Below are 13,736 nucleotides of genomic sequence, written 5' to 3'. Positions count from 1 at the left end.
CTTCAGAATGAAGGCGGATGGACTCCTCCATCGTGTCTTACAATCTGAGGATTGCAGTGGACATCCCTTCCTGATGTTCCCAAGCTTGCCTTTGCAGCTCCAGCAACTGTGACATGACAAAGTCCAGAGGCTCATCATCTAACTCAGACTCAGCAAATTCCTGGCCTCCAGCAGTCTTCTGAGTATCGGACAACAGGGAAGTCCCTGTCACTGCGTGATGTGCTCACCAGAATGTGATCCTGAGCCTATTCCCGAGGTGTGGTTGAGCTCTGTGAAGGGACTTCAAGGAGGGTGCCTCCAGATTCCTCTTCAGAGCCTCTTCGGGACTTGATTGGAGGCCTTGGGTCATGGACTCTGTCATCTGTCTCCCAGATGTGCATGCAGAAGCAAGGGGAGCTAATTAGTGCATGGCAGTGGCTTGTGAAACAGGACACATCGCTCACAGCATGGTTGTCTGATGGATGTTGCACTGCTGGGCTCTTATTTGGTAGAGCACCACCAACCTCACTGTCAGCACAGGACCAGTCCAGATCGTCGCTGGCCAGCTGGATGGCTCTGCTTTCAAAGTCCATGAGGACTTTGATTTCAAGCATTCCTCCACCAGTCTGCGACCTCTGCCTGTTGTTATGTGCCAGCTTGTCCTGCATGAATAGAGATGGAGAAAGTGTAAGCAGAACACCTGTCAAGCCGGATGATAAGTATGCCTGGTATGTGTGAATGGTGAGTGACCCATGGACGGGCTGAGGACAATGACAGTGAGTGTTTTTTTTTATTCGTTCAAGGGATGTGGGCTTCACTGGCTGGGCCAGCATCTGTTGCCCATCCTTATTGCCCTTAAGGTGGTGGTGAGCTGCCTTCTTGAACTGCTGCAGTCCACGTGGTGTAGATACACCCACAGTGCTGTTAGGAAGGGAGTTCCAGGATTTTGACTTCTTAAGAGAGTAAATGGCAGTAAGTGAGATCTTTGTGGATGTGTGATGGGTTTGAGTGTGTGAGTTGAGAATGATGAGAAGAAAGACTTACCCTGGCAGAACGGAGGAGATCACTCATCCTCTTGCGGCACTGGGTGGATGTCCTCTTTTGAAGGGTGTTGGTGCTGACCACCACTGCCACCTCCTCCCAAGCCTGGTTGGTCACGCCGCTGCCCATCCTGCAGCCAGAGCAGGGGTAGTGGACATCCTGTCAGGCCTCCACGGCATCCAAAAGGTGTTCCAGTGATTCATCGCTAGACCTGGGGCTGCAGTCTTTTTGCTTCTTGTGGACATCTTCCCTGCAGCAAATGTGGGCTGGAAGCACTGAGATGTGGTGCACGCGGCTCGACTGGATGGCACCCGGCGTGATGAAGCAGCGAGGTGATGGTGGCCAAGCAAATGAGTGCCCGCCCGCCATTGAAACACCGTGTTTCCCGGGAATGCATTAAAAATGTTACGGGTTTGGGATGATACGGCATGAAAAGCCTGCATCGTGGCTGGCGAACAAAACAAGTACAAATCTGGGACAATTCCATCGTAAGACTACCATAAAAAATTGAGCAGTTTGCCTCATGCATTAATAAAGGCCACATGGTAAAGTGAAAATTTGTTTTGAACTGAAGTTTTCCAGAAAGTCCTTTTCCATATTTATGTTGCAACAAATTAAAGCAATAGAGGCCCCAACCTCTGCTGATGTGAAATGATGCAGGGGTTCTGTGCTTTAAAGACAGTGATGAGCTAAGGACTAAAGCCAAAGTTGCTTTATTAAAGATCTGCTTTTCTAAACACCTTAATCATAAGGAATAGTGTGGCAGTTCAAAACTTTAGCCAATATTCTGTCAAAAAAATATTGGCATTTTGTTTTCTATATGCAGTAGCATCCACGGGATAAACATATTGGGCGGAATCGTCCCAGAATTGCAGTAAGTGCAGTAGTGGGCATGTAAAACCATATTTTACCCACCGGCTGCAATGGCATGTTTTTGTGCCATACAATCCCCTTCCCGCCTCATTATTTGTGCAGTCATGGGAAACAGGCCATTTTGCTGGCAGGCTTCCTCCAATTCGCCCGCCACTCCACACCATCACCTCACCGGTGCCTTATGCTCTGCACCATATTTGAACTGCAGCAACGTGCATAGCTCTCAATGCTTGCAGCCCAGGACTGCGGCACAGAAGACATGTTCCCAAAAGGCAAGAAGACTGCAACCCACCATTTTTCTGACACATCACTGGAATGCCTTTTGGATACTGTGGAGGGCCCTGGCAATATCCTCTATCCCCGCTCTGGCCGCAGGAGGTCCATCAGTGTCACCACTCCGGCTTGGGAGGCAGTGGCAATTGTGGTCAGTGCCAGCGCTGCTTAGAAGAGGTTTGCCATCCAGTGCAGAAAGAGGATGAGTGATCTCATCCATGCCGCCAGGGTAAGGCAATCATCTCATCACTGTAACTCTCAAGCTCTCAAGACCATCACACATTCACTGGCATCTCATTCACTGCTAGCACTAGGGACATCACCACTCTCTTTCTCACACACACCTCCAATGCCACATCTCCATCTGTCCTGATCTCCTCTGGAGACTGCCTCCTCAGCCCTCACCCTCTTGAGGCCACTTGCACAGATCAACATGTTCCAACAGATGCCCCCGGATACCCCTCTTACCCAGTACTGCCCTAGCCCCGCAACATCTTCCCTGAGGCTACTTCTCCCTTCACTAAGCAGGCCTTAGCACTGCAGCCATTGAAAAGCCACCACCGCCTTACAGCTGGTCTAGTAAGTACAGACCAGTCCGTGAGCCCCCCTAAAAGCGATGTGGTGCTGCCTGCGAAGCCTGGCACTGATGACTGCAAGTGCTGCCCGAAGCAAGGAAGGCAAATAAATCTCAGAGCCCCAACTGAAGTGCAGCTCGCCAGGTGCACATCACTTAGGTTCAGTTGTGAAACACATCAGTGTGCGATCATGCTGACATGCCTGGATGCTCCAGCCTGGGGAGATGATTCCAGTCGGGAGAAAAGATGCATTGAAATTAGTTTCCCGATGTAGGAAGGCGGGAAAGGCAGCCTGCCATTGATGGGCGGAAAAGACAATCGCAAACTGGTTTCATGACGGCATAAAATCAATTTTTGGCCTTCTCGCCACATCCGCTCACACCTGCCATGACATCCGACGTCAACAGGGGCAGAAATTTGTGTAGGACTAAGGCTAGTATGGATCAATGCATATTCATAGTTTAATTTCATTTGATCTTGGAGTCTAGAATTCGTAGGAAGGAATGAGCCTCGCATGGTGAGATAATTTAAAAGACTGTTCTCTCTCAGTCTGTGTGATCAAAAGAAAAATACTGAGATTGTTGGCAACAATTGCCCTTTGGAACAATGGATGTGCACCTCCTCTTATGAGGCTTTTACATTATATGTTATCTTTCTTTGTGTCGAGAGAATACTGAGAGAACCCTCTTTTTTATCATGGTGTTGAGAATCAGTCTCCTTTTGCAAGAATGAGAGAATCCTGTTTCCAAACTGCAAAAACAAAATAGCAAGAAATAGTTGTATTTATTTGGTACCCTATCATGTCTCACAGAAATATCTCAAAATGAATTAGATACATTTAGTTTTGAAGAGCAGTGACTTTTATGGAATAAAATGGCGCATGTATTTCCTGTGCAACAAGATCTCACAAAGACATACAACCACAATAACAACTTGTATTCATAAAGCACCTTTAACGTAATAAAATGTCCTGCTTCACATGAGCATTATAAAACAAAATGTGATACTAAGCCACATAAGGAGACATTAGCTCAGATGACCAAAAGCTTGGTCAAAGAGGTAGATTTCAAGGAATATCTTAAAGGAAGAAAGTGAGGTAGAGAAGCAAAGAGGCACAGGGAGAGTAAACCAGAGTTTAGGGCCTAGTTAGCTGAAGGCATGGCTAGCAATGGTGGAACACTTAAAATCAGAGTGCTGCAAATGACCAGAGTTAGAGGAGTGCAGATAATTCGGAGGGTTTTGGGGATGGAGGTATATGAGGTATGTGATTATTACATGCATCTTTCTGGTGGCGTTCTTGAAGGAAAAATGTAAGCCAATGCACCGAGAGAACTCTGCGTGCCATATCATCTTCACTGTCCACCATCACTGGAACAATTAAACCTGTGCCTTGGTTGAACATCTCATCTGAAATGTAGCAGCTTCAGTAATACTATGCTTCCTCAATACTGTACCAATGCATTGGATTATGTTATCAAGCCCAGGAACCGAGCTTGAATCTAAAACTTACTGATACCGAGGTGATTGTTACTAATTTAGTCAAGTTGACATTTCTGTTTGTTATTTCAATACAAATCCACCAGAAGATTTTATAAAAAATAATTTATTTCTGTTATTGGAAAACCCATTTGATGATTTGTAAGGTTATTATTACTTCGTAGTGTCTTGCACTGTAAAAGAATACATTATTTGGACTATGCCAGAATTCCCATATCTATGTTTCTGGAACAGGTGGGCTTAATCCAGCACAATGCAGAAAATGTTGGAAATAGACAACAGGTCAGTCATCATCTCCAAAGAGAAAAGACTGCTTGTGCTTTGCATCCACATCCTTCCTCAGGACTTCAATCCAAAACAAAAACAGAAATACCTGGAAAAACTCAGCAGTTCTGGCAGCATCGGCAGAGAAGAACAAAGTTGACATTTCGAGTCCTCATGACCCTTCAACAGAGTTCTGTTGAAGGGTCATAAGGACTTGAAACGTCAACTTTGTTCTCCGCCAATGCTGCCAGACCTGCTGAGTTTTTCCAGGTATTTCTGTTTTTGTTTTGGATTTCCAGCATCCGCAGTTTTTTGTTTTTATCTTCAATCCAATAGGTTCATAGGCCCGAACTTTTAATTGGTTTTGCTTTTCTGTAGGTCAACTTATTTACAAACGAGTTGTCTCAGCACTCTCGCCTCAGTCAGAAGGTTGTGGATTCAAGTCCTACTGAAGAAAGTTGAATACAAAAATCTAGGCTGACACTTCAATGTAATACTGAGCAACTGCTTCACTGTCGGAGGTGTTTTCTTTTGAATGGGACATTGTACTAAGAACCCATCTGCTCTCTCAGATATCATGTAAGAAATCCCATGGCACTATTTCAAAGAAGAACAGGACGTTATCCCTGATATCACGGCCAATATTTATCTTTCAATCAACATTACTAATAACAAGTTTTTAGCCATTATCACATTGTTGTTTGTGGGAGTTTACCTGTGTGTAACTTGGGTACTGTGTTTCCTACATTACAATAGTGGTTACATTTCAAAAGTACTTTATTGGCTGTAAAGCAATTTGGGATGACCTGAGGTTGTGAATGAATTTATAAATCCAAGTCTTCCTTTTCCTTTCAACCTTCAAAAAAAAAGTGGGCAGTGTGCCTGCCATCAGCTGCACTCCCCTAGAATCAAAACAACTTGAATTAGTTTCCAGAGAACATTGCTGCACCGCTGCAGTTTGGATTTTTAGACAATTCTGATGTTAGTGCTCAACATTAAACTGATGTCATTTTAGCACTACTTTTATACCCTTCATAGCTATGCACAACCCAAACCTTAATTCAAACAATCCACAGTGCTATTATAATTTAGAATGTGCAGATTTTTTACATATTCCAAATTGAGTTTAGTGCTGTGGAGTGTTACAATGAAATAACTTAGTAGTACAATTCTAATTAAACTTATCACTAAACTAAATCTTCCAATGTTAAGATTTTTTTTTGAAAATCAACATCTCCCTTTTTAAAAAATCAACGAAGTGTAAATTTGGTGGTTGAACTGAACCCACTCATTTCCCACCCAGAAGCTTTGGTTAAAATTATCCTCCCCTGCCCTACCCCTCCCATGTACTTTTAAGTTCTGTAACCTTCTACTTTTCCAAGGCTCAGTCTTGGGGTGCCTCTTGTTTATTATATCCATATGTGCATACCTTGCATCTAGTCACTAGTGTCAAAAGTAAAAAGGCAGTTATTTTCATTTTGATAATCTACCTTCTCCACAAGAACAGAAGCTAGTGGCTGCAAACAGCTACTAATTTACAAAGAAATGTCTCAAAAGTTGCTCTGTAATTGATGTTCAGGTATACTTGTTTAAATCACTTCTCCACAGAAAGTATATGAACACTGGTCTTAAATGGACAGGCCAGGTTAAACATTAATCTGTCTTGGTAACTAAGCCTCAGTTGATTCAACTGAGGTTATCTAGGTGCCATGCCATGGTAAATCATCTGATATAGTTAATTGACTTAAGTGACAGATAAACAATGACAACAACTTACATTTATATAGGAGCTTTGATGTTATAAAACATCCCAAGGCTCAAAAACTCTTAAGTCCTCAAAGTTTGCATGATGCTAAATTTGGTGTCAATATATGATGAACAATATAGAAGCATTGGAATTTTTGGTGAAATTGGGTCAGTCAATGACAAATACAATTTAATGTAAAACAAAAACAAAAACAGAATTACCTGGAAAAACTCAGCAGGTCTGGCAGCATTGGCAGAGAAGAAAAGAGTTGACGTTTCGAGTCCTCATGACCCTTCGACAGAACTTGAGTTCGAGTCGAACTCAAGTTCTGTCGAAGGGTCATGAGGACTCGACATGTCAACTCTCTTCTTCTCCGCCGATGCTGCCAGACCTGCTGAATTTTCCCAGGTAATTCTGTTTTTGTTTTTGTTTTGGATTTCCAGCATCTGCAGTTTTTTTGTTTTTATACAATTTAATGTAGATTGACACAATATAATTGGTTTTGAAACAGTGGACTCAGATTAAGCACACATGTTAATGAAAAGGTCTGTCATGTCCTGATCAGAAAAGGTATTTGAGCTCATTGAAATTGTTAGGCTGTTGTATATTTACAGTAAAAAGATAAACAAGGTGAAAGATTGAATTAGTAGAGTGATACAGATCAAGAGAAGTGATATTATTACGAAAATCACTGGTATGACCCTATCTGGATATGTTACCAAACCACAGAGAGTATATTACAGACATTGCTAAAGTATAGAATAACACAGCCAACTAAGACAATATCAGATCTTGAGAACTGAGTTATGAAGAAAGGTTAAGGAAGTTAAACTTTTGTGTTGTCAAAGAGGTAGAAAATTAAGGTGACCTGGTAAAGGTTTTCAAAATCCTGAAGATGATATAGATATCTAGGCATATTTTTCAGAATGATGAAGGTTTAAAAATTATGGAATATAATTTAAATACATTTGAAAATTAAGGGTAAATGGAACATCAGGCAGAGCTATTTTTTTTAGAAAAGTAGTAAATGTTTGAAATATTATCCTGAAGACATTTGACATAAATGAAATAAGTGGATTCAGTAGACAATTGGATGTATTTCTGGCAAAATATAAGATTGGGAGATGTGCTGTGAAGGCTAGAAAATGGTAATGAAATTAATCCAAAGGAGGAAATTTGTTTGCTCTTCATTTCTTCCTCCCAGAATTTCCTACTTTTCCTCCCACATAAATCAAATCCAGTGGAGGTATCTGAGAGACCCTTGTGCAAAATATAATTTTACTGACTATTTCCTGTTAAGGGTGTGGATTGCAGTAGTACTCAGTTTGTAGAAATGAAAAAATGGCAAACTCCTGCTCCAATTGCAAATACTCCCTGAAGGGACCCATCAGACCTTGTCCTGTCTCTCAAAATGCTGGCAGCTGTTTAATGGACTTACTGTTTAGAGAAAGGCTGTGTGAGACACAAGGATGTGATAATGCCTTTGTCACCTGCTGGTGTGAGTGAGATGCCTGGAATAATCTTGGCCTGCTCATCCACTGAGTTTGGCAAGTCACTCAGGGTCAGGTGGTGCAGCTTCCTTTTGAAGTGCCAAGCACAACTAAGCATGCTTAATGACTGCTTGAGTCTCAGAGGAAGCTAGAGCACCCAGTCCATGTGATTGTTTAGTCTGGGAAACCATCTTTTGGCACCAATAATTGTGTTCAGAGTAGCCTTGATATACATTATGACATTGCAGCAACATGACATGCATTGGGTTTTGGAACTTTCTGTCAGCTTGGAATACAACAACATATATTCACATTGCTCCTTTAATATAATACAACTTCCCAAGGCACTTCTTTGGAGCAGTAAATACAAAATATAGCACCTAACCATATAAGATGATATTAGGTCACATGAGCCAAAGCTTGGTCAAAGGTAGGTTTTAAGGAGTATCTTAAAGGAAGGGAGCAAAGTAGAGTGGTAGAGCGGTTTAGATATCAGACTAGAACTGACACAATGCACTGCTGGGCCCATACTTGTGTGGGTCTCAATAGATGTGGCACAGTTTGATTGGAATAAGTTTTGACAGTTGTAGACTGTTTTTCACACCACATTTACATGGATTTTGGTGTAAATTGGCTCAAAGATCCCAATATAATACCAGGAATTCAGTATTTTCTGTTGATTAGAACAGTAATATTCACCTTCAAATAAACATAATTTATCAGGGAAATGAGTGAATGTTTTCTTTAAACAGACATTCTGATTAATACAATTAAATAATCTATTAATAGCTACCGTAATAAATTACATAGTTTATTTGGATTTGGTGCCTTCTTTTCCAAGGAAAGAAATCTATTTAACTCATTTGACTTAAGGGATTCCCTTCATATAACAGCTGAACTCTTCAATATGGACCTAGAATGGAATGCTAATCTAATTGCCATCCTAATTATAATTGCCTTCCACCTCTAACAACACCCAATTGTCTAGTTTTAATGTTCACACTTTCCAGTAGACGAGATTCAATTCAGCAGTAAGTACATTCCTTGGCTGCTTCCAGGGCTATTACAAATAATTATGGCACACATAGGATCTCATCATTAAGATGAAGATTAAACTTTGGCTTCATCGCCCTAAGGTAACATTTCCTTATGGCATGCAATATATTCAAAAGTAGTACCGGTAATAAAGAAAGAAATTGCTCTGGCTTTCCAGAAGCAAATAAATCATCAGCTGTTGAGGGTTACAAGGTTTAATATACTCTTCATTTCACCACAGAAAGCACAAGAGCTAAACTATGATTAAAAGCAGATTACAGAAAGATCATCATCTAACGTATATTATATAATTATAATTATTATGCACATTTATTAATCTAACCTTGTTAGTGGTCCAGTCATCATGACATGGCAGTTGTAAAGCAAATTATTTTTACTGCATATTCCTGTATATCTAACACAGATGACAAACAACTGTATGTTTTAATGTTTGATAATGAGTAGAAAATATATCATGTGTATGTGATCCAAGTACCATAAGTCATTCAATTTTGGCAAATTTATTACCGTTTCTCTTTTTAATTGCCCCCATCTGTGTTACTATAGCTCTCCATTACCTTTTCTTCACTGGAGAGGGAGTCTAACAGACTTTCTCATGTCACTTTACCCCATGACTTAGCCCACTCAAATGTGTTCATTATAGGCTGAGATGGACAGAATCTTCTCTTCCATCCTAAATAGAATGCGCCACCTAACTTGACAGAACAATCCCTCCTGGGAGGTTAGTTAATAGTCAATAATGTTTAACCTATTCAAAGAACAATGATCAAGAGTTCAAGCAATTGGACTCAATCTTGCAACCCCCATGTATGAGACAGAACTAACATACCCTCATCAGGGAATGCACTGTTCTATTAGGTCATTGGGGTATCATATTATTTAAATACATTTTATTAAAATTAGGTATTTTAACTCCCTTTGCACTGGGTTTAATGTTTCATCTTTGTGGCAAAGTAGTTTCCTGTAAAATCACAAGATGTAATTTTACAACCCATGAGCCTGTCCTCATTGATTTTCTTTCCAATAAATTTCAAATTCTGTCCTTGCTATGCATTGGACTAGATTGCCATATAGGCCTTAGAGAGTTAAGTAACTCTTGTATCCTGACAAATGGTCTGGAATACATATGATACCATTTGCAAATGCAGGCTGTGGCATGCTGTTAGTCTTTAATTATAATGGCCTAAGCAGTTTGGTGCTTCTCTTGTCACCTTTATTACTAGGCAGACTGGCTTATCTCTTAGAAGAATAGTCCTTGGTGATGCACTTTGCACTTGAGGAGTTTAATTTTAATTTTAGCCAAGCCAGCTATTTCATTCTACTACTTGTCAGTCTTGAAGGAATCTGGGTGGAGTTGTTTCTCATATTGCAGATTGCTGTTTACCCTCTCTGCTCACTTGTTTTCCTCTGCTCATTGTGAAATCTTTTTTCTGTTGAGTGGGAGTCAGTTAACACACCATATTGCTGGTGAAGGTACGTCGTTTGTTGCCTGTTCTAGCAAAGCTGGGCAGTCAGCTGGGATGTAATTAAGACTCTGAGAACAGGCTGTCTTCTCCACAGGAAGAGCATGTTAGATGTTGTTGGGATTCAGTGCTGTCAGTTAGTCTGAGGCTGGGGGCTTTGTGCTAGGGACGGTTATTTTCTCTGATTCCATTCCCTTTCCCTTTCCACATTTAGCAATGTACAGTTTGTATATAACTGAATTTTCCCAACTGATGGCGACAGCTACAGAGTATTGCCTTGGAATTAGCATTTTAGAGGTACATACTTTGGTAAATTTTTAAGTAGTGTAGAAATTTCTACTGTAAATTATGTATATGCACAGCAGCCAGAGTCCATCTGTGTTCCTTGCTAAATCCCCAAACTTTTTGTCAACAGTATGCTTTTTACATTAAAAAGGCAAATAGACTAAGTGGACTAAAACAGTTTTAATTCTTAACAATTTTGCTGAACTATGGGAATCGGTAATTGACAGTTGTAACTGACATTTGAATAATTGAATTAATACATGGGCAGACCTTCCTGAATGTTGTATCTTAATGATTACAGTCTATACATACTAAGAATTTTTTCTGAGAGGAAAAGAATTATTAAATTATTTAAATTTTACTCCTTGATATGGAAAGTACAGCCTAGATGTCCTCTGCAAGACACATTGGTTATTCCAACTTTAGTTGGAAAAATAATCAGATGGTGAAAGAGTTCATTTTTAATTGTGGAGATGACCAGCTTGGAAGGTTCATGATTGAGGTTTGCTGAAGTATGTATCTTAAATGAAAGGTTGTTGTAAATCTTATAATATTTCCATGCTACATATTGGTCTACTTCTATTTAAGATTCCATTCCATGGTGGAAACAAGCCTGTATGTGACAGGCACACAGCATTTCAGACACAAGCTCAGATCCTGCATAAGTGATTGTTCTGCCCCTTCTGAAAATGGTGAGAAGTAGCACCATTGCTAGACTCACAGGGATAAGTTTTAACTTCTGGGTGGCCAGCTGGTGAAGCTCACTGGCCCCTGACCTACACCAGAAGTGAAGGAGATGGAACCATTTTGAAGTCTAGGCCGTACTTAAATAGAACTGCCGAGCTTCCCACTACAATAAACCATCCCGACATACCTTGACCAGGCACAAAAACGTAAATCTATAAACTGGGATTATTTTGTATGGCCTAGAACAGCACACCTGCTCCTTCTGGCTCCACTAGAATAGTTTTATATTCACGTTTTTTCATTCCTTCTCAGCTGTGCAGCCAGTAAAACTGAGTGAAACATGTAGTTATCTCCCAATACATGCATAAGATGTAATTTGCATATTAAAAGAGCCTGCTGCCTGAAACAGGTGAATGCTTTGGCCACCCAGCAGTAGGCCCTTTTCTAGATGGAAGCAACATAAAGTCAGTGTTAATGAGGAGGTAAACCTACCAACCTTATGTGCGGCCTTAATATCAGTTTGGCCAAGTTAGCATTGTCCCCTCTCTACCAGCCATGAGTTTTTGATTTACAAAAGAAAAAAAGGAACTAACACATTTATTAATATCTATTGATTTCAAAGCAGAGCTTCATAAAAAGAAATTATAACAAACTTATCTCTTGACTGGTGTTGTTGATTACTACTGGCAGTCCCCGTAAGCAGTATTACATCAGCATCAGATTAACTCCTTTGAAAGAAATCACTCAAACACTACAATCAATATCACCTTCAGATAGTGTTTATTTGCAGCAAATTAAAAAAATGTTTCTGCAGTAAGTATTTTATTTAAGAGGTCACAGTGCACACACTACCATGCAGCTGTTGCTTGCCATCATCAACAGTAATAAGATTGCAATATAAGAGCAGGTATAATAATTATAAATAAGTTATTTCAGAAGAACATGCATGACAACAGGACAGACAACCAACCAAACTATAATTAGTTAAAATCAAAATTTTTGCATCAATCTTACATTTTTCCTGCTATTGTATTTTTAAATGTTAATCAGAATGAACCTCTAGCTCTTAAGTAGTAAGATTATAGTGAATAATGTTAATAACAATTCACATCATACTGCACCCTCACTTGTCTTCTGTTTCAGGCCTGCTTTCTATTGATGGGGTCAATACAGACATCCTGAGAGGTAAATTGGCACCTCTCACTGAAGGTTGTCACTTTACACTCGCTGGCTCAACCTGCAGGGATACTATAGCACAGTGTGCGTGTCTGCACACTGTCAGGATTTCAGTGCAGGAGGACTTCTCTAGCCTAGCCATTAGAAGCTTGATTAGCTGAACTTTGAACCTGGAACAATATTCATAAATGCCACTTACACATAATCTCCATGTAAACAGCAAAGTTGTAGCTCAAATGTTTGTTGTGTACAATGAATATTACTTCTTTCTAAAGTGTTCATGTATTGATCTAAACCGCAGAAGTGTGAGGGAGTGTTTCACCCTTGACCTTCTGAATCATGTTAAACCTATTGGTAGATACATTATACCCTAAAATACTTTTGTCTCCATTTGCTATGATTAAATCATCATATTCTGCTTAAACACAGGCTTTAAAAAAACAGCAAAAGGAACAAAAAGATAAAAGTTTTTAATGCAAAAGCAAAATACCACAGACGCTAGAAATCTGAAATAAAAATAGAAAATGCTGGAAGTACTCAGCAGGACTGGCAGTTTCTGTGGAGAGAAAATGAGCCAATGTATCAGGTCAATGATATTTCAGTAAAACTGGGATAAGTTGAAATTGTAATAGGTTTTAATTAAGTAAAAATAGGGAGGGTAGAAAAAGAATAAAAGGGAAGGTCTATGATTGAGTGGAATACGGGAGAGATTACCAGTACTTCTGATATGTTTTCCGTTTTCCTCAACAGAGGATTCCCCTCCACCATGGTTGACAGAGCTCGTGACTGTGCCCATCCTATTTCTTCACATCTACTCTCTGCAAGTCTCCTCCCTCCCAGCACCATTAAAGGATTCCCCTTCTCTTCACCTCCCACCCCACCACGCTCCATATTCAACGGATCACCCTCCTCCGTTTTTGCCACCAGCAATGTGTTGTTACCTTTTCCTTTGCAGGTTTTGACCTTACCCTCATTTTTCACTTGTTTTTGCTTTTGAATGGCAGCTGTTTCCCCTGTCTGCCATTCACACATCTTCTGGAAACATTTTTTGTTTCTTTACTTGTCCCATTACTACTTTCTTTGGCCTTGTTTCACCAATTCTTTATCATTTGATGTCTCCCATTTTCCAACCTATCACAGAGCTTCCCTTTTGTTTTTTTTGCACTTTCCCCTATAAAGATGGCAGCCTTGCATTCACCCTACTGCACGTTGCCCCATTGTCACAAATGCAGAGGTTTATAGATTGATTATGTTTTGGGACTGTATCTTTAATTAAAATAAACTGGAGGAATGAAGGGAGTCATGTGATCTACTCTGAATTCTGTTTGAC

General features: G+C 40.2%; 1 protein-coding gene across 11 annotated transcripts in view; it reads left to right on the top strand.

The window, feature by feature from the left end:
- Window positions 1–13,736, top strand: part of fto (FTO alpha-ketoglutarate dependent dioxygenase) — a 426,363-nt gene that overhangs the window by 206,166 nt on the left and 206,461 nt on the right. For 4 of the 11 annotated variants that reach the window (XM_041191090.1, XM_041191092.1, XM_041191081.1 and 1 more), the window contains one exon: window positions 13,157–13,703. The exons of the other annotated variants lie outside the window; for them this stretch is intronic. In XM_041191090.1, the coding sequence (XP_041047024.1) occupies window positions 13,157–13,403 (247 nt within the window). In that variant the 3' untranslated portion in view covers window positions 13,404–13,703. Of the gene's footprint in view, window positions 1–13,156; window positions 13,704–13,736 lie in introns of those variants that run through there. 11 annotated transcript variants of the gene reach the window in all.

The sequence above is a fragment of the Carcharodon carcharias genome, chromosome 7 (assembly GCF_017639515.1).
Source record: "Carcharodon carcharias isolate sCarCar2 chromosome 7, sCarCar2.pri, whole genome shotgun sequence".
NCBI lineage: Eukaryota > Metazoa > Chordata > Chondrichthyes > Lamniformes > Lamnidae > Carcharodon > Carcharodon carcharias.
Note: the sequence above shows the minus strand (reverse complement) of the source record. Positions and strands in the feature narration are given on the sequence as shown.